The 27,897-nt window shown below is 42.0% G+C and overlaps 1 protein-coding gene across 6 annotated transcripts in view; it reads right to left on the bottom strand.

The window, feature by feature from the left end:
- Positions 1-27,897, bottom strand: part of ZNF462 (zinc finger protein 462) — a 92,264-nt gene that overhangs the window by 36,386 nt on the left and 27,981 nt on the right. For 4 of the 6 annotated variants that reach the window (XM_075826165.1, XM_075826127.1, XM_075826118.1 and 1 more), the window contains 2 exons: positions 5,644-5,895; positions 141-5,470 (listed from right to left, as the gene is read on the bottom strand). In XM_075826165.1, coding sequence (XP_075682280.1) covers positions 141-5,470; positions 5,644-5,863 — 5,550 coding nt within the window. In that variant the 5' untranslated portion in view covers positions 5,864-5,895. Of the gene's footprint in view, positions 1-140; positions 5,471-5,643; positions 5,896-9,817; positions 10,014-27,897 lie in introns of all 6 variants that reach the window. The other 2 variants (XM_075826138.1, XM_075826157.1) reach the window with 1 other exon arrangement.

The raw sequence follows: 27,897 nt of genomic DNA, 5'->3' as shown, positions 1-27,897 counted from the left end.
TGGTGCTTTTTATGCCACATTTCATAGACACTGCTGTGGAAAGATAAGGTAAAGGTGATCTTGTGTAACCTGTGTGATCCTAACCTACACTTCAAATGAATAATACTAAAACTCCATATATTAAATGATATGTATCTTACCTTTTCTTGTTTAGCATCTGCAGAATCAATGTTAGAATTCTTTTGCTTGCTTAAAAGTTGCTTCCGCCTTTCCTGACGTTTTGCACGTTTTTTGAATTCTTCAATGTGAGATGTCAAATGGTGAGTCAGTTCAGCAATACTGTTTAATTTGCAATTACAATGCTTGCATTGAAATGTGGTGGTATAAGACCGGGTGCCAGTTGTACCCAATATTGAGAAATCTCGCTTTATGTCCTTGCTGTGATGATCTGTGTAGTGCATGCACAAGAGGTCAGCTGTGCTAAAGGACAACTTGAAACATTTAATACATCTAAATGGAAGCAGTTCTGGTTCATTCCTGTCAAAATCATCATATGGAGCCTCTGTTTCAGGCTTTTCCTCAGGAGCACTTTGAACTTCATGTTGCTCTGAATACACAGGTGTAAAAAAATTGTCGAGCTTACCAGCATGTTGCTTTTTAGGGATGACTCCAGGGTGTCTTTTTATGTAATGTGACACAATCCCTTTCTTGCTGTAAGACTGAAATGAGCAGATAGAACAGTTTTTATTTTCAATTGCCTTCTTCAGCTCATCATTGAGCTCAGATGAGCTGTCTTTCTGTGGTGAAGGAACAACCACCTTGCTTGGTTTATCACTAACTGTTCTAGATGCTGCTAAGCAGTGAGTATAGTATGCGTCTATGTCATGCCGCTTCTGGTAGTGAGCTGCTAGACCTTTGCGAATTGGATTAGTGTAAGAACAGAGAGCACACTTAAACAAATTTTTTTCGCCCTCTGGTTGGGCTCGAACATTATTATGTTTGATACGGTAGTGCCTAGCTATCCCTTTTCTTGTTGAGCAAAAATATTTGCATAATTGACATTTAAACACTGTATGTGATGCCATATTTTTACGTGGCCTAAAACCTATAAGGTCAGTAACTTCACCAGGTTCTAGAGTAACAATCGTTTGATGTGGCTGATCATCAGCTGGGGTATCCGGTTCAGTACTACAAATTTCCTTTGGAGATATTTGTGAAATCATGTCTGGTCCTGGTTGATTATGGTATTTTTCATAGTGAATTTTTAATTTTTCTAGAGTACCATGAGTGTAGGGGCATATTTTACATCTGTAAGCACCATATCCTTGTTTAAATATTCTATTATTTTCTTCAGTGTCATTTTGAGCAGATTCACTAGATGGTTCCACATCATGTACAAAATCTTCAGCAGTGACCTTAATTAATGGGTGTCGTTTTTGGTAGTGGGTAAGAACACCATGAATACGAGTGTTGATGTATGGACAATGTCTACATTTATAAACTGCTCCAGGATTAACGTCTACATCCTGGGCAAAGTCTGCAGCTTTAACTTTCATGCCAGGATGCTTCTTTCCATAATGAGTTAGCAGGCCATGTAAATTGTTGTACTCCGATAAACACACAGTGCACTGGTAAGGTGATGAAATCAGAGCAGAGGACAATTGTGATGGCTTCTCCTGTAATACATTGGAATTGTCTAAACTCTCCATGTGTGTTTCAACATGCATGGAACCTTTCTGGATAATATGTGATTCAGAAGATGTTGCTTCTCCAGAAATAAAATTTTGGGCAGCATCCTTCTCCTTAATGATGTCAAGTAGCACAGATTCATCACCTTTCAGAACCCAAGGATGAACAGCTTGATAGTGATTGGTGATATCCCAAATAGAAGGGGCTTCAAAAATACAATCTCTGCACTTGTAAGATTTTAATTCAGCTGACTGCACAGGCACAGGGTCTGGGCCAGCACATAGTTTTGTTGCCATATAGGTATAATCCACATAGTGTTCTGGATGTCTTCTTTGGTAGTGCTCAAGAAGACCATTTGGCTCTGAATGTGAATAAATACACCATTCACAGTGATAACCAGCTTCAATGAAGCCATCCAGAAAAGCCCACTTTAATATTAAAGTCACCGTAGCCTTAAAACTAGGATGATCTTTTTTCATATGCTTTCTTAGCGCATAGACATAAGGGGTTGAAAACAAACACTGTCTACATTTTAGAGTTCGAAGTTTAGCCTTGTCAGGCTCATTTTTTGAAGGGGAGTTTTGAGTATTTGGGCTGGCTTTCTTTTGGCCTTGCTCACAGAGACTCCTTATAGCAACTGTGTGTTGTCTAATAACATCAGCATTTACTTTATAATCTCTGTGTTTCTTTTGATAATGAATAAGAACTCCTTTGACAGTTTGATTACCATAGTCACAGTGTTGACAAAAAAACATTTCATTTTCTTTTGGTTTAACACTACTTTTTTTGGTGCTGTACATAGTTGCAGGTTGTTTAGCAAGCATGTATTGTTGAGGATCTGCATTTCTCATGGTCTCAGAATTTGGAGGTGCTTGTCTAATGTACTTTGCAGTGACTTTAATTTCTGGGTGCCGTTTCTGATAATGAACCAATACACCAACGACAGAACGATTACTGTATGAGCAATGCTTGCAGTAGTATAGTTCAATATTTTCTTCTGGAGCAGAAGCCATATTGGTAGAATTTGGAGTTACAGAAGATCCTCCATCAAAAGCTAGTTGAGAAATAGCTGTTCCACTGTCAACAGTGACAATGCGCATTGTTTTTTGAATCCTGAAGTAGGAAGCCTTTTCGTCAGGATGCTTTTTTTGATAGTGAACCAAAACAGAATGCATGTTTGGACTAGCAAATCCGCACACATCACAATCGTAAACCACAACATTATTAACAGCAGCATTCTTCTGAGTATCATTCTCTGTAGGAAATGACTTTGTGGTACTTGCTTGAGGAGTAGTTTTATTAAAGGTTGCTGGACTGCTGATTCCTTGCCCTGAAGGTGTAGAAGTCACCATGTTTTTAGGACCAGAATTCAAAATTTCTCTTAATGTTTGTGATTCGGCATTGAGTTCCTCTTGTCTTTCAACAACATAACTTGAAAATATCATTGCATTATTGATTTTAACTGTGGGGTGCATTCTTTGGTAGTGAGGCATTAAGCTTCGGACATTAGGACTTGTGTAAGAGCAAAAGCGACATCTATAGATGAGATCTGACTGGTCAAAGTTAAGGACATTCATTGCTTCTGGATGATGCTCTGTGTAATGGTGTTGCAAATCCTCAAAATTATTATAGTCTATGTAGCATTCAAGACAGCGGTATACTGCACTATGATCATTGGGATCCAAGATATACCTAAAACTGAATTTAATATAGGGATGCATGCGCTGATAATGAGTGCTAACACTACGTGCAGACTTATTGCTAAAGTCACAGTGTTTGCAATAGTATAATCTTCCTGACTCCTCATTATACTCTGAATTTTCAATGTTCTGGTCACTTTCACTATACTGATTAGACTGGTTGCAACCAATAGATGAATTTTGATCTTGTTCTTTAAAGCCAATCGACTGGAAGTAGTAATCTTCATCATCATCTGATAGTGTTAATTCAATTTCTGCACCATTGGCTACTGAATAATTATGTTGGATATTCCTAAAATTTATGTTTTTTGGAGATAAACCAATATCCCGATTCCATATTTGCTGGATAGAATATTGATCACTAACCTCCAATTGTTCGGATGGATCTTCCTCTTTGTCCAATTCTACCTCTATTTCTACTTCATGCTCCTCATCTTCATCATCCTCCACATTAATGACTGCATCTTCTTGTTGTTTATTTTGGCTAATCTTGCTCTGAAGATTGCTTGCAATTTCATCAATTCTTGTTCTTTTCTTTACAGGTGACAAATCCAAAGGAAAATCATTTGAGATTTTCCGGGATGCTTTTGCAACAAAATTATTTTTAGATGATAACCCCAAAATAGAAGTCTGACTCTTTCGCACAGTGCCAGAATTACTAGAATCTAGTTCGCCATCTTGTATTTGCTGAACCACATTGCTATTGTTTGGCATATTATCACAGAAGGAATGTTTATGCTGCTGGTGAACACGAAGACCTTTTAAGGTTGTTGTGGAGTAATTGCACATTGTACACTTGTACGGATTCTGCTGAGAAGCTTCAGACATGTTTACAGATTTTCTACCATTTATATTACCAGTTTCATACCCTTCATTTAATTGTGAGGACATACTTTCACTCAGTGCACTTATAGGATCCCACTCAGGAGATGCACCACTGTGACACTGTTTATGTGCCCCAAGCTTTAATGGGCTTTTGCATGAAAAGGGACATTCATCACACTTGTAAACCGCAGTCTTTCCAGATAAATGAATATTTTCAATATGACGGGAAATACTCCGTCTATGCATGGTAAGAAATGGGCAAAAAGGACACTGAAATCTGTTCATAAATCTTCTAAAAGGAATTCCCTTTGTCTCCAGTAATTTGTTGTTTTCAGATCCCAATAACGGTTCCCCAGACATGTCATGATGGTCCATTGAGCTAAAACCATTTTCACCATCCAATTCAATATAGTCCTCATCAGAACTTGAATCATTTAACAAGCTATTCTCATCCATATCAACCATGGAATTGGACTTTTCTGGAATTACATAAGGGGATCTTTCTGACAGATTTAAAATGCTAGAATTTGAAGAAAATTTAGGCTTCACTGGAACATATGACATTGACTGATACTTTGAAGTATTGCCTCCTGGAAGATTACTTATAGGGCTCCTATAACCAGAAATATTTGCACTAGGTAGGTCATTAGTTGTCATGTTTAATGGCATATAGCTAGTTCCAGGACTAGATATTGGTGAACTTTTAGTTTGTAGATCTGATATGTTTAGTCCATCTTGTCGTAAACTTGACAATATCTTTACCATCCCACGATGTTTTTTCATCATATGGTCACACCAACGCTCCCGTCGTGGCGTTTGGTAACTACACCACTCACAGCAAAAGTTTCCCCTAGACTTTGTTAGAGGTTTCACCATGGATTCAAGTATACTCCGCTCTACTACTTCCGCTGGCAAATCTTTACATGTTTCTTGAATTGACATAGAATTAGGAGTACTCTGAGACACTGAAGGTGATAAACTTTCTTTCAGGCTATTCTTGTGGTACATTTTTTGATGCTTAATTATTCTTGCTCTTCTAGGTGACTTGTAAGTGCAAAATTGACATGAGAAAACTTTTCCAAACCCATCATGCAGAGTAATGTTATAATTTCCAGAAGCTACAGTATTTCCACCAGTCTGTCCATGAACCTTCCTAGTATGTTCCACAAGAAGATATTTAGATCGAAAATAGCGAACACAAAATTTACATTGGAAAAACTTATTGGTTGGTTTGGGACTGTTAGCAGATGATAGGCCATAAAAACCAGGACTGGGGCTGTAGTATGATCCAGTAGGTGTCTGAGGAATATTCTGGCCTGAAAAATAATAAAATATTTCCATTACATACTTTCAAAGATTTCTAGATTTGTTTAAACAGTGATCTTATATTTTAAAAAAATAATGCTTGCTTTAACGTGCATTAAATAGTATGCATAACTGGAAAAACTTTCTGCATGTTTGGAAAAAAAGAAACATATGTAGAACCCACCGTGAGTTTCTTCTGTAGGCACAAATTCATCTTTCAATGAAGAAAACACAACTTCAGACTGGTTAGTGGAATTTGTACCCACAGTTCTAGCTTGACTAGAACTTTCCTCTGCTACATCTGTGGGCTGTAAAAATGCAGTATGAACATCCTGTATGTGAGTCTTTAGCTCTTCATAGGATTGAGCTCTGAAGTCACAACCATCACACTGAAGAACTTCCATGGTCTCCGGTTATGTTTTTACATTAGAAAATCCTAAAAAACAGAAAGAAAATAATTGCATTATAGTGTTTGCTGGATTCAAATGACTAATAGAATTTGTAAATTTAAAAAAAAGGAAAGATTAAACTGAAAAAACTCATAGTTTATTTTCATGTTTTCTGACATGGGAACCTGTACATGTTGTAGCAAATGTATGACTTTAGGTTAAATGATAATTTCTTCAATATCCAAAATATGTAAGGAAAATCTTGCCATTTTGATCACTCAAACTTGTTCCATGTCTCCAGTCAGAAAATAAACCCATTTAACTGTTGAACTTTGATCAATATGTACCTAAGGTTAATGTTTACAGAAGAAAATATATACACTGTACTAAAGACAACAATGCAAAACAGGGTACACATATTTAGCACTAGTGTCAAGTAGTGTGGCCAACTGAGAAGTCGTGAAACCACGTTTTATTGAAGCAGAAATAAGGTAAGCAAGTTAAGCAAAAGCAGCAAATTTCTTTGCATCAAACAAAAGAATATTTTATCTTTGTCAAAAAATATTTTCATATGTTCTCAAATTTTCATTGTAAGGTCGTTTGGACATTAACAATCTGTCAGATGTTATAATGGAATTTAAAGAGATGGTAATTTAAAACCCATAGAGAATACTACAATATACCTAAAATTTATTTAAATCAATAAAAAAGCAAAATAAATCTATAAAAACCCTTTTCTCCCCTTTTGAGTTTGTAATAAACTTTAACAGGTTCAACAATCAGGTTTAACAATGATGATGTAAATACTCAAGTATGCACCAGTATTGGAAATATCTACATATGCTTTGGCTATTAAAGGTATTCTCTGCTTTGGACAATCTCTGATTCTAAGACTGGTCCCCTGACGATAAGCTGATCACAAAGTTTCCCCATCTTGGGAACCCCAATGATCAGCTGCAATCACGGGGGAAATGGGGCATTACACAATGCCCATTCACATCAATGAGTTGTCAGTATAATGCAGGACAGGACAGGTCCTCCAGAGTGAGAGATGCTTTTTGTAACTATTCTCCACTCTGGCCAAGAGAGGAAGATCCTGAACAAGGCACCCCCAGTACTAACTCCCTTTTCCATAATAGGGTATATGAAAATGGATTTTCTAAACCGGACAGCCCCTTTAATGGTGATCTAAGAAGAGTGTATCAACTTGAATACAGAAAATCTAGTAAAAAGAATTACATTTGTAATAGTGTAGTGTCTCCATTTTGGAATTATAACTCAACCAATTAGGGCAAGAACATTAAAAAGTCAAAATAATAATATAACTTTAAAAACTGTAAATCAAAGACAAAATACAATACTGAGAGAAAAACCAATCCCATCTTGCTGCAAAAAGCCTCTGGTAAGACACACTAAATGTACTTTTACACTTTCCTCTAAAATAAAGCCTGTCTTCTCTCATCAATAAAAGCCTTTGTGAAGGAAAGTTTTAAAACAAGAAGTGATCTAGGTCTGTCTAGCTCTTATTTCAGCTCATAATCTTGGATTGTGCAGAAGAGGTTGCTATCCACTGTAGATCAAATGACAGCAGTAAATGAAGCCCCAGCCCATGTTTCTTCAACACAATCCATTACATCTTAAAACATTTTTCCATGGTGTAGGAGTCCTGCAATTTAAGTGCTTTATAGCATCAGATGATCCAGTTTTCTTCCCTTTTCCCATCCCCCCAGGGTTAGACCTTTCTTCTTAGCTAAAGGAGGAACAGCTCTGCTGAATATTTCTGGCACATGTTCCAGAGACAGTAGACACTGCTTCACAGAAGCTGTAAGGCTCACTCTGCAGTTAAGTCCTCAGAGCTTTAGCAGCCATTTTAACTCTGTAAATGCAATCACGAGAAGCTTGGCATAACATTGCTCCAGACCTTCGAGGCAACCAGATATATGCAACATGTATCATTTTGAATGAATATAAATGCAAATATGCAGATTTTATTTCAAGATACAAATCATGAAAAAGGTACAATCTTAAAACTCCCAATAAATGGTAGCTGTAAAATCGATGAGAACGCTAGGACATCTATCTTATTTATATATTTAATAATGGGTTGTATAATACAGTGAAACCAAAGAAATAGAATGTACAAAGCTAACTATAGTGGATAACTTTCCAAGTTGACTAGAATTTATATGTAGCTCATATCCTTGTACTCACATGGGAGTTGCCTTCTCTCAGCAGTAGAACATCATATGACTTCTGGATTACAAAGTCTAAAAGACCTCAGATAATCCCAGCCTGACTGCATTCCTACCACAACAAACACACCCTTCAAGACACTACTCTCAGCAAGGTTTTCTGAAAACATTGTACAACCCTGGAGAACAACCAAATTGCTTCAGTAAAACAGGATTTATGGCCAAGACTTTCTGAAATAATGATTAGTGGTTATGGCTGATAATGATTAAAAGCTCTCCCTAGATGCAATATGGTATTCACTTTAAATACTTTATCTTATAATATGGCCACCACGTCCATGTCTTCAGATGAGCCACATCACCATAACAATCATATTGATAGGTCACTAAAATATATAATGGGAAACCTCTTTAAATATTTCAAGTGGAATTTTGTTAAATGCATCGTTGGAAAACTAGAATTTATTTTTTTGGAGTAGATGTGTGAAACCAAGAGCAAGAGCATTATCAACAGTATCGATACTGGTAAACCATCATGTAGCGTCCATGACCTCAGACCGTCTGGTTTACTCAAACCCCGGCGGCCGCAGCCATGGATCTGTGAGCGCTGGCTGGCATCTCCTTCCCAGTAGACGCCAACGCTCACTTCCTCTCCAGTCCACTGTGTCACGTAGGGTGCGCGCGCACGCTCGTGAACCCGGCCTTAAAGGGCCAGTGCGCGCACATTGGAATCATCATCATCAATTAGCTCATGATTCCTCTGGACTACAAGAAAGGCCCTGCCCTTTGCTCGTTGCCTGATTGTTGTTAGTATTCCCATGGCAGTCTTGCAAATTTTCCCTTAGTGTTATCCTGTTCCCGTTGTTTCCCATGCCCTGCTACCTGTATACCATGATTTGTCCTTGTTCCTGAGCCCGTTAGTGTCAGAGTATTGTCCTACTGCACCTGCTGTCATCTGCCACGTCCAGTGTCATCTGCCACGTCCAGTGTCATCTACCACATCCAGGGTTATCCGCCATGTCTGGCGCAACCTGCTGCATCTGCTGTCATCCGCCACGTCTGGTGTAACCTGCTGCACCCACCTCCATCCGTGCTAAAGCTTCGGCCACTGTCTAGACTATTCAGGTACCCTAGACTGGAACTTTCTATTGATTGGGTGCTCTGTTGTTTGGCCAGCTGCCTCCCCGCTACGGCGGTGTGGCCTAGTGGGTCCACATACCCATAGACTGTGACACATTATAATGCTGTGTGACAGTATACTAGTCACAAAATGGGTAAGAAAATGAAGAACTTTACAATATACAGGAAAATATGCCCATTCAGTGACTGGTTAGTATGCATTGGTTTCCTTTTGCCTGTAAACTGTGGAACTTTGCACATAATTGCTGAAATATCAAATAAAGAAATCAAGATGGACTGTGGTATCCTAGCACATGGGAAACAGTATAACCACATAAATCACTGACTCCTGCAAACCTGGCATGTGCCTCAATTATCACTATGTACACTCGGATTATTCTATTGAATGATAAACATGGCAGACAGATGCAACATGAGGTAAAATATGGCCACAATAGGGCGCTCATAGTGAACACAGCACAGTAATAGAAAACATTCTCCAAAGTATTAACCAGTTATTACTGCCAAAATAATTCTATACACCTAAATAAAATATTTACGCCAGGAAAACTAACCTAAAGTACTAAAATAACTGTACCGCTGGCAGCCACCATTTGCCGCTACTCGGCTTCCCCTAGCGGCCACCAGCAGCAATTACCTTTGTCCTCCTCCCTGGGGACGCCGGCATGTACTGCTCCCGCCCTTGGCTCGCTCCCGTAAGGAGATTCTGGACTACAAGAGGGTAGGAAGTAAAATCTTCTGGAAGGGGTTTGGTCCTGAGGAGAGGTCATGGAAACCTGAAGAGAACATTGATGCCCCTGCGCTCATCAATAGGTTCCTTCTACGGTCTGGTCCTAAGAAGAAAAGTAAAGGGGGGTAGTATTGGAGTAGAGTTAATCCTCTGTGCCACGTGTCATCTGTCACGCCAAGTGTCATCTGTGCCGAATGTCATCTGTGCCAAGTGTCATCTGTCATTACGTCAAATGTCTGTCACACGTCCTACCCAGGTACTCTTATCCTAGAGACTTCCATTGACTATTGTTTGGCCAGCTGCTACTTCGCCACGGCGGAGCGGCTTAGTGGGTCCACATACCCCACAGCCGTGACAATAACATTGTAAATATTTGATAAATTGGACTTCAAGAAAAAAATATTTCATATAATAAAGATACATATTCAAAATGGCTTCATATTTAGTACCTAGATAAAAGTGGAAATCTGAGAAAAAGCTTACATGTTATTTGGACTCTCTCCCTTACTAGTTTGTAAGCATTAACTCTAACAATATGTCTGGTCTCCACCAAGATCCCAGGAATAGGTTGTATGCCCCTTGATGATCAAAGCCATTAGGTTCACCTCATTAACGACTGGTAGCCAAGATAGGCACTCCATAGAAAGACACTTAACAGTTAGTTAACTAGCCAGAAGTCATCTGTGAATCTAGAATTAGAGATATAACAATGCAGACTTCTTCATATATTCATATATTTTATACACATCTCTACTGACAATGTCCAAAATGTGAAAAAATGTAGTTCTTTAGCTGTTTGATTCTTTAGATAGATATTTGCTATGAAAGTTAGGATATTAAAAAAGTAATTGGGTACATTTTTCTTACTCATGCACCCCATACACCAATGATACAGACTGGAAACTAGCATTTCCATGATCCGCTTCTAAGTCCTAGTTCCAGCATCTGAATATGCTCTACAATAGCTCTATAACAAAAAAAGAAAAGTATAAAACCAAGTAGCAGGTGATATTTCACTGTCTGAGCAAGCTCAATTCAGTTGAATAATTTACAGATATCAAAGATAAATTTTTATGCTCAAGCTCAAACTTATATGTTATGCCACATACATTGCTGCATGTAGCAATAATTGTATTGCTTTGACAATGTGTGATTAATTTCCATGGTAGGTTTGTAAAGGCCCTTTTACACCAGCCAATAAGTGGTCGATGCAGCGATACATCGTTGATCGGCACTCATTTGCTCCTGTCACACGAAGCTATGGATGGGGACGATCGGTCGTTACTCCGATCACTCATCCCTATGCATTCTTATCATGTCGGTAGTGCGTTTCCCTGTTTACACGGGGAGATGTGCTGCCAACAACGATAATATTTTACTTTTTTAAAACGATACGACCAGCAGATGATTGAGCATTATCTGCTGATCGTTCCCGCTTACACAGGGCAATTGTCGGCAACGAGCACTGTATGAACGCTTACTGGTTGAACCAAGCAAGTTAAGGTCTGATGCCACCATCTTGAAGAGTGTGGCCTTCACTATGATGTTGCCTCTCAAGTCAACAACCAGCGATGCATGTGTACTCTGTATTATGATTAAAGTGCTCTTAGGTATCTACTCCTCTGCCTGTGCACATCACATTATTTGGTGAATTTAAGTCAGTTACAGGTGTTATGTCTAATCGCCTTCTTTCAAGATGCCTGCTTTCCCTGGGATCCCATCACTTCCTCAACACAACTGGCAGAAGTTTATATGCAAGGCTTAGACTAAATGAAACTAGGGTTGTCACGATACCGGAATTTGGACTTCGATACCGATACTTTGTGTAGCATTGCGATTCTCGATACCAAAATAATACTTTGCCAATAATAATTAAAAAAAAGTTCTTCCATTTTCTGATGTGAGGCATGTGGTGTGATGAATTTTGAACCTCCATGTGCTTCACATTAATAGTGATTAACCCCATCATGTTTCGCATTCTCATAATGGACAACATTGGGTTAATGTGTAAGGTACATGATGGAGTTAATGACTATTAATGTGAGGCACATGGAGGTACAAAATTCATAACACCTCGTGCTTCGAATTAATAAGTGAAAGAAAGCAGTTATTTTATTTTTTTTTACAGCGTAAACATCATAAATGACGCTATAAATTTGTTGTGCAGGTTATTACGGTCGCAACTATATGAAATATGTGTATATTTTATGTATTGAGCCTTTTATTTTAATGTTTATTGTAAAAAATGATATAATAATACTTTTTTTATTTTTAAACTTTAATATACTGGCATATATCTATATGCTAGTACATTAGCGGGTGTACTGATAGTACACAGGCAGTTGTTAGGACATACCTAAGCATGCCCTAACAACAGGAAATATGATCAGACAGCCCTGGAGTCCTTTAATGCAATCTGCCCATATATGGTATGTCCCTCGATCGCGTCACATTGCAGCGCCTGTGATGCGACCCAAGGGGCATGCCCCTTCTCATTTTCTCCCTGAATGCTGCTTTGATCGCAGCATTCAAGGTAATAGCGGCGGAGAGGTTTATCTGATATCCGCCCGTTAGTGCGGGGCCTCACAGCTTAGTATCGAAATACATGAATTAACAGTATTGAACCGTCTGAGGGTGCACGGCATCGAAATAGTATCGATATTTCCATGCATCGTGCAACCCTACATGAAACAATGCACAGAGATTGGATATTGTATTTTTGTGAGCACTAGCACTTTATTTCTTGCCCGCAGAAACGGGCTTTAAAGGGATTTTCCAGGTATACGATATGGATGGCCTATGCTTATGCCCGACTTTCTGCAGCCCCACTTAACAGCTGTTTAAAGGCTATGGCATTTAGACGAGAGCTGCGGCCCCTTCATTGTTTACATTGTTCCGTACACCTGCACGTCATACATTAAGTAGTGGCTGTGCTTTGGTGAATGGGACAAAGCTGCTAAATGTACGGCATGCAGGTATATGGTGCTATGAAACAATAAAGAGGCAGCAGCACTTATCTTAATGCCATAGCCTTTAAACAGCTCATCGGTGGGGGTGCAGAGTTTGACCTCCGCCGATCTGATACTGATGACCTATCTTAACCCCTTCCCGCTCCTTGACGTACTATTACGTCATGGCAGCTCTATCGTTCGCGCTCCATGCCGTAATAGTACGTCTTGCAGTTAGAACAGCGGTGCGCGCGCCCGGCGCGTTCATGCGCTGTGATAGCTGCTGTTTCTGACAGCAGGCTATCACGGCATAATGGGACGGGACCATTTACTATGGTCCCGCCTCGCCGATCGCCGCTATTGGCTAGTCAGTGAGTAACTAGCCAATAGCAGCGATCGGTCTCATTCAGCACAGCAGTGCTCGAGCCCGGCGTTCCTGAGCTGTGATAGCTGCTGTTTCTGACAGCATGCTATCACAGCATAATGGGCCGGGACCATTTACTATGGTCCCGCCTCGCCGATCGCCGCTATTGGCTAGTCAGTGAGTAACTAGCCAATAGCAGCGATCATTCTCGTCACTTCCTCTCTCTGACCTCACATCCTGCTGCAACCGCCCTGAACGCCCTGTTGGAGTTAGCGAGGCGTTGAGATCGGTTGTGAGCAGAGAGTCAGAGAGAAAAGAAGTGAAAAAAAGTGAAAAAAAGTTTCTAAAACAACGGTTTTTTTGCTTCCCACCACCCCATCCACTACCCACTCCTGTTCCCTTCCTCTTTGAGTTCTACCCACGTTTTTTGGTCAGTGATCTCCTATCACTGACCACTTTTCAGTCTTCAGGACCACATTTCTTGGTCCCTGGGGATTTTTTTTTCATTTTTTTCTATATAAAACATAAAACAAAAAAAAAAATATAAAAAGAAAAAAAAGAAACAAAAAAAAATAGTTAGTTTAGCCAATTTTGAAAATTTAACTGGTTAGTTTAGTATTAGCCCCTTCCCGCTCCTTGACGTACTATTACGTCATGGCAGCTCTATCGTTCGCGCTCCATGCCGTAATAGTACGTCTTGCAGTTAGAACAGCGGTGCGCGCGCCCGGCGCGTTCATGCGCTGTGATAGCTGCTGTTTCTGACAGCAGGCTATCACGGCATAATGGGACGGGACCATTTACTATGGTCCCGCCTCGCCGATCGCCGCTATTGGCTAGTCAGTGAGTAACTAGCCAATAGCAGCGATCGGTCTCATTCAGCACAGCAGTGCTCGAGCCCGGCGTTCCTGAGCTGTGATAGCTGCTGTTTCTGACAGCATGCTATCACAGCATAATGGGCCGGGACCATTTACTATGGTCCCGCCTCGCCGATCGCCGCTATTGGCTAGTCAGTGAGTAACTAGCCAATAGCAGCGATCGGTCTCATTCAGCACAGCAGTGCTCGAGCCCGGCGTTCCTGAGCTGTGATAGCTGCTGTTTCTGACAGCATGCTATCACAGCATAATGGGCCGGGACCATTTACTATGGTCCCGCCTCGCCGATCGCCGCTATTGGCTAGTCAGTGAGTAACTAGCCAATAGCAGCGATCATTCTCGTCACTTCCTCTCTCTGACCTCACATCCTGCTGCAACCGCCCTGAACGCCCTGTTGGAGTTAGCGAGGCGTTGAGATCGGTTGTGAGCAGAGAGTCAGAGAGAAAAGAAGTGAAAAAAAGTGAAAAAAAGTTTCTAAAACAACGTTTTTTTTGCTTCCCACCACCCCATCCACTACCCACTCCTGTTCCCTTCCTCTTTGAGTTCTACCCACGTTTTTGGGTCAGTGATCTCCTATCACTGACCACTTTTCAGTCTTCAGGACCACATTTCTTGGTCCCTGGGGATTTTTTTTTCATTTTTTTCTATATAAAACATAAAACAAAAAAAAAAATATAAAAAGAAAAAAAAGAAACAAAAAAAAATAGTTAGTTTAGCCAATTTTGAAAATTTAACTGGTTAGTTTAGTATTAGGGTTAGTTAGTGTCAGGGAACCGTCAAAAAGCGTAGTTAGGTATAGTGTCAGGGAATTTAGCGTCAGGAATCGGTCACCGTAGATAGGCTTAGCGTTAGGGATCCATCACCGTAGTTAGGTTTAGCGTCAGGGAAGCTCGGAATAATTAGATAGGTTTAGTGTCAGGCACCCGTCACCGTAGTTAGGTTTAGTGTCAGGGAAGCTTGAAATAATCTAGATAGGTTTAGTGTCAGGGAATCGTCGCCGTAGTTAGGTTTAGCGTTAGGGAAGTCCACATAAAATTTAGTTAGGTTTAGTGTTAGGAACCCTCGCCCTAGTTAGCTTTAGTGTCAGGGAAGTCCACTTGCTCTCTAAAAACAAAACACACATTTGTGCTAGTTGTGCTATCCTATTGCTCCCAGTTAGGGATTTATTTTTTTGCAGTATATAAATTTTGTCTTCGCACAACAAGCATGTCCCAACGGACATTTACTGCTGAAGAGGCGTATGCATTTCTGGCCTCCGACACAGACTCGTCGGATGGCGATACAGTATTTTATTTGTCTACCTCCTCATCCAGCGATGAAGAGGAGGGACCCCCTAGGAGACGCCCCAGGACCACCACCATAGTAGAAATCCCTGAGAGAAGTGACCCCACAACAAGTGATACCCCTGAGCGAAGTGACCCCATTTGGACACCCACACCAGACCATTATGAACCCCAAATCCCTGAGTACACGGGCAGCCCAGGCATCAAATTTAACACGGCAGGGTTCAGTGAGATGGACTTTTTCAAGTTCTTCTTCACTGATAACTTTATAGAGCTAATGGTCACCCAGACTAATTTATATGCCCAACAGTATATCACCAAGAACCCCAACTCATTTTATGCCCAATCCCAGAGGTGGACTCCTGTAAACGCAGCAGAGTTGGGCAAGTTCTGGGGACTGCTCTTGAACATGGGGCTTCTAAAAAAGCCATCCATTAGGACCTACTGGAGCACGGACATCCTATACCACACCCCGATGTACCGTATGGCCATGTCCAGGATGCGTTATGAGGCAATACTTCGCTTCCTACATTATGCCGATAATGAGCAGTGCCCACCCCGAGATGACCCCAGTTTTGACCGTTTATATAAACTGAGACCCCTATTAGACCATTTCAGTGCCCGGTTTGCCCAAGCATACACCCCCGAGAAGTGTATTTCCATTGATGAGTCCCTGGTACATTTTAAAGGGAGGCTTCAATTCCGCCAATACCTGCCAAGTAAGAGGGCAAGGTATGGCGTGAAGTTGTATAAGCTGTGCGAGAGTGCATCAGGGTATACATATAAATTCAGGATATATGAAGGGAAGGACAGCAGTATTCAGCCCCCAGAATGCCCCCCCTTACTGGGAATTAACGCAAAAATTGTGTGGGATTTGGTGCACCCACTGCTGGACCAGGGTTACCACCTCTACCTGGATAATTTTTATACCAGCGTCCCGCTCTTCAAGTGCCTCGCTTCCAGAAGGACTGCGGCATGCGGCACTGCTAGAAAAAATCTTAGAGGCCTCCCTAAAACACTGCTTGGGCAAACACTCAGAAGGGGTGAGAGCAGGGCACATTCTAGTAGCAACATATTGTGTGTCAAGTACAAGGACAAGAGAGATGTCCTTGTATTGACAACAATACATGGCCACACCAGTACCCATGTACCTGTACGAGGTACCAGTACAGAGACCCCCAAACCAGATTGCATCCTGGACTACAATAGGTACATGGGAGGGGTGGACTTGTCAGATCAAGTCCTGAAGCCCTACAGCGCTACGCGGAAATCGAGGGTGTGGTATAAGAAGCTGGCCGTGCACATCATACAGATGGCATTGTACAATGCGTACGTGCTACGTCGATGTGCAGGCCAGAGGGGAACTTTCCTGGAATTTCAAGAGGTGGTTATAAAGAACCTAATTTTTGGCGACCAGGAAGGAGGGGCACCCAGTACTTCTGGAAGCGAGGCCACACGCATCGTACCAGGGCAACACTTTCCAGGAGAAGTTCCCCAAACTGGCAAGAAGGGAAAAAGTCAAAAGAGGTGCAAAGTGTGCTATAAGAGGGGGATAAGGAAGGACACAACATACCAATGCGACACGTGTCCCGAAAAACCAGGGCTCTGTATGAAAGATTGTTTTAAAATTTACCATACATCCATTGATTTTTAATTTACCCTGATGCACTCCGCACAGCTTATCCCCCTCATCTTTCCCTTTTGAGCCCTGCCATGTGCCCAAGCAGCAAATAACAGCCACATGTAGGGTATTGCCGTACCCGGGAGAACCCACATTACAATTTATGGGGTGTATGTCTCCGGTGGCACATGCTGGGCACAATATATCGGACACTGAAATGGCATATATGTATAGGAAATTGCAAATCTCACTTTGCACCATCTACTGCGCATTACCTTTTACACAATAACTGTTGGGTCAAAATGCTCACTACACTCTAGATGAATGTCTTAAGGGGTGTAGTTTTTAAAATGGGGTCACTTCTCGGGGGTTTCAACTGTACTGGTACCTCAGGGGTTCTGCCTACATGACTTAGCACCAGAAAAGCTCCAGTAGGCTAAATGGTGGTCCTTCCCTTCTGAGCCCTGTCGTGTGCCCAGGCAGCTAATAACAGCCACATGTAGGGTATTGCCGTACCCGGGAGAACCCACATTACAATTTATGGGGTGTATGTCTCCAGTGGCACATGCTGGGCACAATATATCAGACACTGAAATGGCATATATGCATAGGAAATTGCAAATCTCACTTTGCACCATCTGCTGCGCATTACCTTTTACACAATAACTGTGGGGTCAAAATGCTCACTACACCACTAGATGAATGTCTTAAGGGGTGTAGTTTTTAAAATGGGGTCACTTCTCGGGGGTTTCAACTGTACTGGTACCTCAGGGGTTCTGCCTACATGACTTAGCACCAGAAAAGCTCCAGTAGGCCAAATGGTGGTCCTTCCCTTCTGAGCCCTGTCGTGTGCCCAGGCAGCTAATAACAGCCACATGTAGGGTATTGCCGTACCCGGGAGAACCCACATTACAATTTATGGGGTGTATGTCTCCAGTGGCACATGCTGGGCACAATATATCAGACACTGAAATGGCATATATGCATAGGAAATTGCAAATCTCACTTTGCACCATCTGCTGCGCATTACCTTTTACACAATAACTGTGGGGTCAAAATGCTCACTACACCACTAGATGAATGTCTTAAGGGGTGTAGTTTTTAAAATGGGGTCACTTCTCGGGGGTTTCAACTGTACTGGTACCTCAGGGGTTCTGCCTACATGACTTAGCACCAGAAAAGCTCCAGTAGGCCAAATGGTGGTCCTTCCCTTCTGAGCCCTGTCGTGTGCCCAGGCAGCTAATAACAGCCACATGTAGGGTATTGCCGTACCCGGGAGAACCCACATTACAATTTATGGGGTGTATGTCTCCAGTGGCACATGCTGGGCACAATATATCAGACACTGAAATGGCATATATGCATAGGAAATTGCAAATCTCACTTTGCACCATCTGCTGCGCATTACCTTTTACACAATAACTGTGGGGTCAAAATGCTCACTACACCACTAGATGAATGTCTTAAGGGGTGTAGTTTTTAAAATGGGGTCACTTCTCGGGGGTTTCAACTGTACTGGTACCTCAGGGGTTCTGCCTACATGACTTAGCACCAGAAAAGCTCCAGTAGGCCAAATGGTGGTCCTTCCCTTCTGAGCCCTGTCGTGTGCCCAGGCAGCTAATAACAGCCACATGTAGGGTATTGCCGTACCCGGGAGAACCCACATTACAATTTATGGGGTGTATGTCTCCAGTGGCACATGCTGGGCACAATATATCAGACACTGAAATGGCATATATGCATAGGAAATTGCAAATCTCACTTTGCACCATCTGCTGCGCATTACCTTTTACACAATAACTGTGGGGTCAAAATGCTCACTACACCACTAGATGAGTGTCTTAAGGGGTGTAGTTTTTAAAATGGGGTCACTTCTCGGGGGTTTCAACTGTACTGGTACCTCAGGGGTTCTGCCTACATGACTTAGCACCAGAAAAGCTCCAGTAGGCCAAATGGTGGTCCTTCCCTTCTGAGCCCTGTCGTGTGCCCAGGCAGCTAATAACAGCCACATGTAGGGTATTGCCGTACCCGGGAGAACCCACATTACAATTTATGGGGTGTATGTCTCCAGTGGCACATGCTGGGCACAATATATCAGACACTGAAATGGCATATATGCATAGGAAATTGCAAATCTCACTTTGCACCATCTGCTGCGCATTACCTTTTACACAATAACTGTGGGGTCAAAATGCTCACTACACCACTAGATGAATGTCTTAAGGGGTGTAGTTTTTAAAATGGGGTCACTTCTCGGGGGTTTCAACTGTACTGGTACCTCAGGGGTTCTGCCTACATGACTTAGCACCAGAAAAGCTCCAGTAGGCCAAATGGTGGTCCTTCCCTTCTGAGCCCTGTCGTGTGCCCAGGCAGCTAATAACAGCCACATGTAGGGTATTGCCGTACCCGGGAGAACCCACATTACAATTTATGGGGTGTATGTCTCCAGTGGCACATGCTGGGCACAATATATCAGACACTGAAATGGCATATATGCATAGGAAATTGCAAATCTCACTTTGCACCATCTGCTGCGCATTACCTTTTACACAATAACTGTGGGGTCAAAATGCTCACTACACCACTAGATGAATGTCTTAAGGGGTGTAGTTTTTAAAATGGGGTCACTTCTCGGGGGTTTCAACTGTACTGGTACCTCAGGGGTTCTGCCTACATGACTTAGCACCAGAAAAGCTCCAGTAGGCCAAATGGTGGTCCTTCCCTTCTGAGCCCTGTCGTGTGCCCAGGCAGCTAATAACAGCCACATGTAGGGTATTGCCGTACCCGGGAGAACCCACATTACAATTTATGGGGTGTATGTCTCCAGTGGCACATGCTGGGCACAATATATCAGACACTGAAATGGCATATATGCATAGGAAATTGCAAATCTCACTTTGCACCATCTGCTGCGCATTACCTTTTACACAATAACTGTGGGGTCAAAATGCTCACTACACCACTAGATGAGTGTCTTAAGGGGTGTAGTTTTTAAAATGGGGTCACTTCTCGGGGGTTTCAACTGTACTGGTACCTCAGGGGTTCTGCCTACATGACTTAGCACCAGAAAAGCTCCAGTAGGCCAAATGGTGGTCCTTCCCTTCTGAGCCCTGTCGTGTGCCCAGGCAGCTAATAACAGCCACATGTAGGGTATTGCCGTACCCGGGAGAACCCACATTACAATTTATGGGGTGTATGTCTCCAGTGGCACATGCTGGGCACAATATATCAGACACTGAAATGGCATATATGCATAGGAAATTGCAAATCTCACTTTGCACCATCTGCTGCGCATTACCTTTTACACAATAACTGTGGGGTCAAAATGCTCACTACACCACTAGATGAATGTCTTAAGGGGTGTAGTTTTTAAAATGGGGTCACTTCTCGGGGGTTTCAACTGTACTGGTACCTCAGGGGTTCTGCCTACATGACTTAGCACCAGAAAAGCTCCAGTAGGCCAAATGGTGGTCCTTCCCTTCTGAGCCCTGTCGTGTGCCCAGGCAGCTAATAACAGCCACATGTAGGGTATTGCCGTACCCGGGAGAACCCACATTACAATTTATGGGGTGTATGTCTCCAGTGGCACATGCTGGGCACAATATATCAGACACTGAAATGGCATATATGCATAGGAAATTGCAAATCTCACTTTGCACCATCTGCTGCGCATTACCTTTTACACAATAACTGTGGGGTCAAAATGCTCACTACACCACTAGATGAATGTCTTAAGGGGTGTAGTTTTTAAAATGGGGTCACTTCTCGGGGGTTTCAACTGTACTGGTACCTCAGGGGTTCTGCCTACATGACTTAGCACCAGAAAAGCTCCAGTAGGCCAAATGGTGGTCCTTCCCTTCTGAGCCCTGTCGTGTGCCCAGGCAGCTAATAACAGCCACATGTAGGGTATTGCCGTACCCGGGAGAACCCACATTACAATTTATGGGGTGTATGTCTCCAGTGGCACATGCTGGGCACAATATATCAGACACTGAAATGGCATATATGCATAGGAAATTGCAAATCTCACTTTGCACCATCTGCTGCGCATTACCTTTTACACAATAACTGTGGGGTCAAAATGCTCACTACACCACTAGATGAATGTCTTAAGGGGTGTAGTTTTTAAAATGGGGTCACTTCTCGGGGGTTTCAACTGTACTGGTACCTCAGGGGTTCTGCCTACATGACTTAGCACCAGAAAAGCTCCAGTAGGCCAAATGGTGGTCCTTCCCTTCTGAGCCCTGTCGTGTGCCCAGGCAGCTAATAACAGCCACATGTAGGGTATTGCCGTACCCGGGAGAACCCACATTACAATTTATGGGGTGTATGTCTCCAGTGGCACATGCTGGGCACAATATATCAGACACTGAAATGGCATATATGCATAGGAAATTGCAAATCTCACTTTGCACCATCTGCTGCGCATTACCTTTTACACAATAACTGTGGGGTCAAAATGCTCACTACACCACTAGATGAATGTCTTAAGGGGTGTAGTTTTTAAAATGGGGTCACTTCTCGGGGGTTTCAACTGTACTGGTACCTCAGGGGTTCTGCCTACATGACTTAGCACCAGAAAAGCTCCAGTAGGCCAAATGGTGGTCCTTCCCTTCTGAGCCCTGTCGTGTGCCCAGGCAGCTAATAACAGCCACATGTAGGGTATTGCCGTACCCGGGAGAACCCACATTACAATTTATGGGGTGTATGTCTCCAGTGGCACATGCTGGGCACAATATATCAGACACTGAAATGGCATATATGCATAGGAAATTGCAAATCTCACTTTGCACCATCTGCTGCGCATTACCTTTTACACAATAACTGTGGGGTCAAAATGCTCACTACACCACTAGATGAATGTCTTAAGGGGTGTAGTTTTTAAAATGGGGTCACTTCTCGGGGGTTTCAACTGTACTGGTACCTCAGGGGTTCTGCCTACATGACTTAGCACCAGAAAAGCTCCAGTAGGCTAAATGGTGGTCCTTCCCTTCTGAGCCCTGTCGTGTGCCCAGGCAGCTAATAACAGCCACATGTAGGGTATTGCCGTACCCGGGAGAACCCACATTACAATTTATGGGGTGTATGTCTCCAGTGGCACATGCTGGGCACAATATATCAGACACTGAAATGGCATATATGCATAGGAAATTGCAAATCTCACTTTGCACCATCTGCTGCGCATTACCTTTTACACAATAACTGTGGGGTCAAAATGCTCACTACACCACTAGATGAATGTCTTAAGGGGTGTAGTTTTTAAAATGGGGTCACTTCTCGGGGGTTTTAACTGTACTGGTACCTCAGGGGCTTCTGCATACATGACTTAGCACAAGAAAAGCTCCAGTAGGCCAAATGGTGGTCCTTTCCTTCTGAGTCCTGCCATGGGCCCAAACATCAGTTTATCACCACAAATGGGGTATTGCCGCACTCAGGACAAATTGGGCAACAAAATGGGGTGTTTTATTCCTTGTGAAAATAAGAAATTTTGAACAAAAATTACATCTTAATGGAAAAAAATATCATTTTTTTAATTCACAGCCCAATTCAAATAGGTGCTGTGAAAAAACGGTGTGGTCAAAATGATAACAACAACCATAAATGAATTCCTTGAGGGGTCTAGTTTCCAAAATGGGGTCACTTCTGGTGGGTTTCCATTGCTTTCATACCTCAACACCTCTTCAAACCTGGCATGCTGCCTAAAATATATTCTAATAAAAAAGAGGCCTCAAAATGCACTAGGTGCTCCTTTGTTTCTGAGGCTTGTGTTTTATTCCACGAGCGCACTAGAGCCACATGTGGGACATTTCTAAAAACTGCAGAATCTGGACAATACATATTTAGTAGTATTTCTCTGGTAAAATCTTCTGTGTTACAGAAAAAAATGGAATAATATTGAAATTCAGCAAGAAAAATGAAATTTGCAAATTTCACCTCCACATTGCTTTAATTCCTGTGAAATGCCTGAAGGGTTAAAAAACTTTCTAAATGCTGTTTTGAATACTTTGAGGGGTCTAGTTTTTAAAATGGGGTGTTTTATGGGGGTTTCTAATACATAGGCCCCTCAAAGCCACTTCAGAACTCAAGAGGTACCTTAAAAAAAAGGCTTTTGAAATTTTCTTAAAAATATGAGAAATTGCTGTTTATGTTCTAAGCCTTGTAACGTCCAAGAAAAATAAAAGAATGTTAAAAAAACGATGCCAATCTAAAGTAGACATATGGGAAATGTGAACTAGTAACTATTTTGGGTGGTATAACCGTCTGTTTTACAAGCAGATGCATTTAAATTCTGAAAAATGCAATTTTTTCAAAATTTTCTCTAAATTTTGCAATTTTTCACCAATAAACACTGAATATATCGACCAAATTTTACCACGAACATGAAGCCCAAAGTGTCACGAGAAAACAATCTCAGAATCGCTTGGATAGGTTTAAGCATTCCGACGTTATTACCACATAAAGTGAAATATGTCAGATTTGAAAAATGGGCTCTGAGCCTTAAGGCCCAAACTAGGCTGCGTCCTTAAGGGGTTAAGGATAGATCATCAATATTGTTTTCCCAGAAAACCCCTTTAGAAATAACCTAATTTGAGTTTCCTAGGATCATCAGAAGCATAGCCTTATATCATATATATATATATATATATATATATATATATATATATATAAAACTAATTTCTACCAAATATATTTAGTTTACGCATAAAATAAAGGTAAAACTAAAAAAATTACAAGAAACCACAGCACAGCTTAAGCTTGAAAGGTAAGTGTTTCTCTGTGTTTTGTTACAGTAGGTTTCTGTGAGCAAGATAGTTTGAGCAACTGTGCTGTAATGTTATCAAGGAAGTGCTGTATGAACTCCTGATATCATTAAACCACCTACAGTACAGAAGAAGAAAAGTTTTCCAGCAATGTTACATGCACAAGGTCATCTGTCTTAATCTATTTTTCTTCTTGCCAAGTCAATAAAGAGAAAACATATACCAAAATACTGAATTTCTATGTAAATGTACTGTTACAGTACACACAAAGACTTTATGACTGAATAAGACAGATCATCTTCTATTTCCTCTTGTCCTTTTATGAGCTCATGTGCACTATACCTGTCTTTCTTCAAGGAGTGAAAGAAACAGAATGGAAGACAGATAAAAAGAAAGAATAAACCTGAAGGCAAACTATTCTTATGAAACAAGGAGATCAAAAATAGCAGGAGGTGCATTTGTTTCAATGGAAAAAGAGCATAAGAAAACATTCAGCTGTTCCTGATTATTCATCATGTTTCATGTTAATTAACTTTATAAATCAAATCTGCTTAAAAATCTGTCAAATCTAAGAAAACCTAACAGTGCATTTGCCTTCACAACCATGCCATTTGCTTTACTCTTGACTCTCAGTTTTCAGGGTATTTCCGCAACAAACATTTATGGCATACAAGTCTACGGGAGATAAGGAAACAGCCTATTAACATTACATCACATGCTTTTTCCGCCACACTACATAGACTTCTATGAAGACTGTAGCACTCAAGTGCCAGTGCCGACACTCTCCTTGCATTTGCAAGGCTTCAGGGCAGCAGTGGGGGACACAGTAACCCGATTAGCGAGAGTACCAGTGGCAGTCCCCATCGTCCAGCCATTTAAAGCATATCCAATGGCTATACCATAAATACCCTTTTGTTAACACTGCACATTATGAGTTAAACAAATAAAGCTGCCTACTGCAGTCATTTGTCCACAAAGTATTAAGAACAGAACCTAATTAATATTTTAAAATCAATACTGTACCAACTTTCCTCATTTTGAATTATAATTCCTTCTTTGTCTGCTCAGAAAAAGTCAGTATGCATTAGCTCAAAATGTTCCAACAAAGTAGGTTCTCCCAATATTTCGGTGGGTTTACGTTGGGTTATTCAAGTTTCCTTCCACACATCAAAAGCACGCTGACGTTAATTGGCAAACTATGAAATTGGTTCCAAAGTGTGTGTGCATTTTAGAGACATTGTGCAGTGAAAAAGTATTTGCCCCTCACCCAATTTCTTTTATTTTTGCTAATTTGTCACATTTAAATGTTTAAGATCATCCAAGTTATTTTAATATAAGATAAAGTCAACACGAGTAACCACGCTATGCCGCTTTAAAAGGATTATTCCATTTATTGAGGATAAAGATTTATTCGTAACTTATATCACCCATTTTAAAAAGTATTTGCCCCCTAAACCTAATAACTGGTTGTGCCACCCTTGGTAGTGACAACTACAATCAAACATTTGCGATAACGTTCGATGACTCTTTTACATTCTGGAATAATTTTAGCCCACTCTATTTTGCAGAATTGTTTTAATTCGGCTACATTGGAGTTATTTTCGAGCATGAACTGCCCAGTTAAGCTCTGGCCACAGCATCTCAATGGGATTCAAGTCAGGACTTTGACTCCGGCAATCTAAAACTTTAATTTTGTTTCTTTTGAGCCAATCAGAAATAGACTTGCTTGTGTGCTTACGATCATTATCCTGCTATATAATTGAGCCTTAGGTCATGAACTGACAGGCGGACATTCTACTTCAGGATTTTCTGATAGAGAAGAATTCATGGTTATATCGATTATGACAAGTCATCCAGGTCCTGCAGAATCAAAGCAGCCCCAGAACATTACACTACCACCACCATATTACGACTTTGCGCCAGTTGTGACAAGACCCATCTAAATGTTTTTTTGGCAAATGTAAAATGAGCCTTTGTGTTCTTTTTGGTCAGCAGTGGTTTGTGCATTGCAACTCTCTCATGGATGCCATTTTTGTCCAGTGTCTTTCTTACTGTGGAATTGTGTACACTGACCTTAACTGAGACAAGCTAGGGCTGCAGTTCTTTAGATGTTTATCTGGGTTCTTTTGTGACCTGCTGGATGTGTCGTCAATGCGCTTTTGGTGACATTTTGGTAGGTTTACCACTGTTCCAAGTTTTTTACATTTGTAGCTAATGGGTCTCACTGTGGTTCGCTGGAATCCCAGAGCCTTCGAAATGACATTGTAACCCTTTCCAGACTGACTTTTTTTAACATCTGTATTTGAATCTCTTTAGAACGTGGCTGTCACAATCTGTGGGTATGTGAACCCACTAGGCCGCACCGCTGTAGCGGAGTAGCAGCTAGCCAAACAACAATCCTAGTACCTTTGAAAGAGTACCTTTGATAGTCCAGACAGTAATGGAGGTTCGGTACTGATGAACTTGCAGACACCAGACGTGGGGTATATCAGCAGGCGTGACAGGTGGCACAACACGACTCCAACACTCTAAGGCACCGGAACAAATATAGAACGGGATACAGTTAGCAGGGCATGGGAACAGGATAACACTAAAGAACCATTTGCTAAGACTAACATGGGTAAACACAAAAATGCTCAGGCAATGAATGAACGGGCAGTGCCCCTTTTACAGTCCAGGGTGATTGTGGGCTAATTGTAGATCCTTTTTTGATGTGCGCGCACTGGCCCTTTAAGGCCGGGCGCAAGCACCCCATGGAACCCAGTAAAACAAGGAGGAAGTGAGTGCTGGCGTCTCCTAGGAAGGAGATGCCGGACAGCACTCACAGAGTCATGGCCGCGGCCGTTGAGGGTTGAGTAGGAACGATGGTCCACGGCCATGGCTGTTACAGTATCCCCCCTCTTACGCCTCTTAGGACCAGAGCGAGAGAGAAACTTCCTAATGAGGGTATGGGCATTAAAGTGTAGCTAAACGTTTGACAAACTTCTGACATGTCAAAGTGACATGTCAAAAGTTTGGATTGGTGGTGGTCCGAGCACTGAGACCCCCACCAATCGCTAGAACAAAGCTTCTGAAGCGCTCGTGTGAGCGCTCAGCCGCTTCGTGTCTGTTCGGCTTTTTCAAGAAATAAATGTATCGTGTATGGACTCAATAGAAAGTCTATGAGCCCATACTCCGATACATCGGCTTCCCGGAAAAGGCCGAACAGACACAAAGCAGCTGAGCGCTCACACAAGCGCTTCAGCTGCTTCGTTCTAGCGATTGGTGAGGGTCTCAGTGCTCGGACCCCCACCAATCCAAACTTGACATGTCACTATGACATGTCAGAAGTTTGTCAAATGTTTAGCTACACTTTAAGGTTCTCTTCTGGCTCCCAGGACATCTCCTCAGGACCAAACCCTCTCCAGTCCACCAAATAGAAAATTCTTCCACCTACCCTCTTGCAGTCCAGAATCTCCTTCACCTCAAACACGTCAGATGAACCGCTAGGAGCCACTGCGGGACCAGGAGTCTTACTATAGCGGTTCAGGACCACAGGCTTCAGGAGGGACACATGAAAGGAGTTGGAGATTCTGAGGGTAGGAGGCCGCCGACGCTTATAGGAGACCGGGTTTATTTGTTGTAGTATCTCAAAGGGTCCGAGGAACTTGGGAGCAAACTTGTAGGAAGGCACATTTAGGCGGATATTCATTGAGGACAGCCAGACTTTCGCACCCGGCAGATACTGAGGCGGCTCTCCTCTCCTAGTATCCGCCTTTCGCTTCATGCGATCGACTGCCTGCAGAATAGAGGACCGGGTTTGCTGCCAAACCTGTAGAAAGTCTCCAAATGCAGAGTCAGCTGCGGGTACCTGGGATGTACCCGGAACAGGAAGAGGGATTCATGGATGTTGACCGTACACAATGTAGAATGGTGTGGAAGTGGTGGACTCACTTGTGTGGCTGTTGTAAGAAAACTCGGCCCATGGAAGAAGCTGTACCCAGTCATCATGCTGCGTGGAGATGAAGTGACGAAGATAATTCTCCATGATTTGGTTGAAGAAAAGTCCAACTTGACGTCTAAGAGTTTACAGAGGGCTCTCCAAAACTTTGAGGTGAACTGATTCCCCGATCAGACACGATATGAAAAGGCAAGCCAT

This window comes from Rhinoderma darwinii, chromosome 1 (genome assembly GCF_050947455.1).
Source record: "Rhinoderma darwinii isolate aRhiDar2 chromosome 1, aRhiDar2.hap1, whole genome shotgun sequence".
Classification (NCBI taxonomy): Eukaryota; Metazoa; Chordata; class Amphibia; order Anura; family Rhinodermatidae; genus Rhinoderma; species Rhinoderma darwinii.
This window is presented reverse-complemented; position numbering and strand designations above follow the sequence as displayed.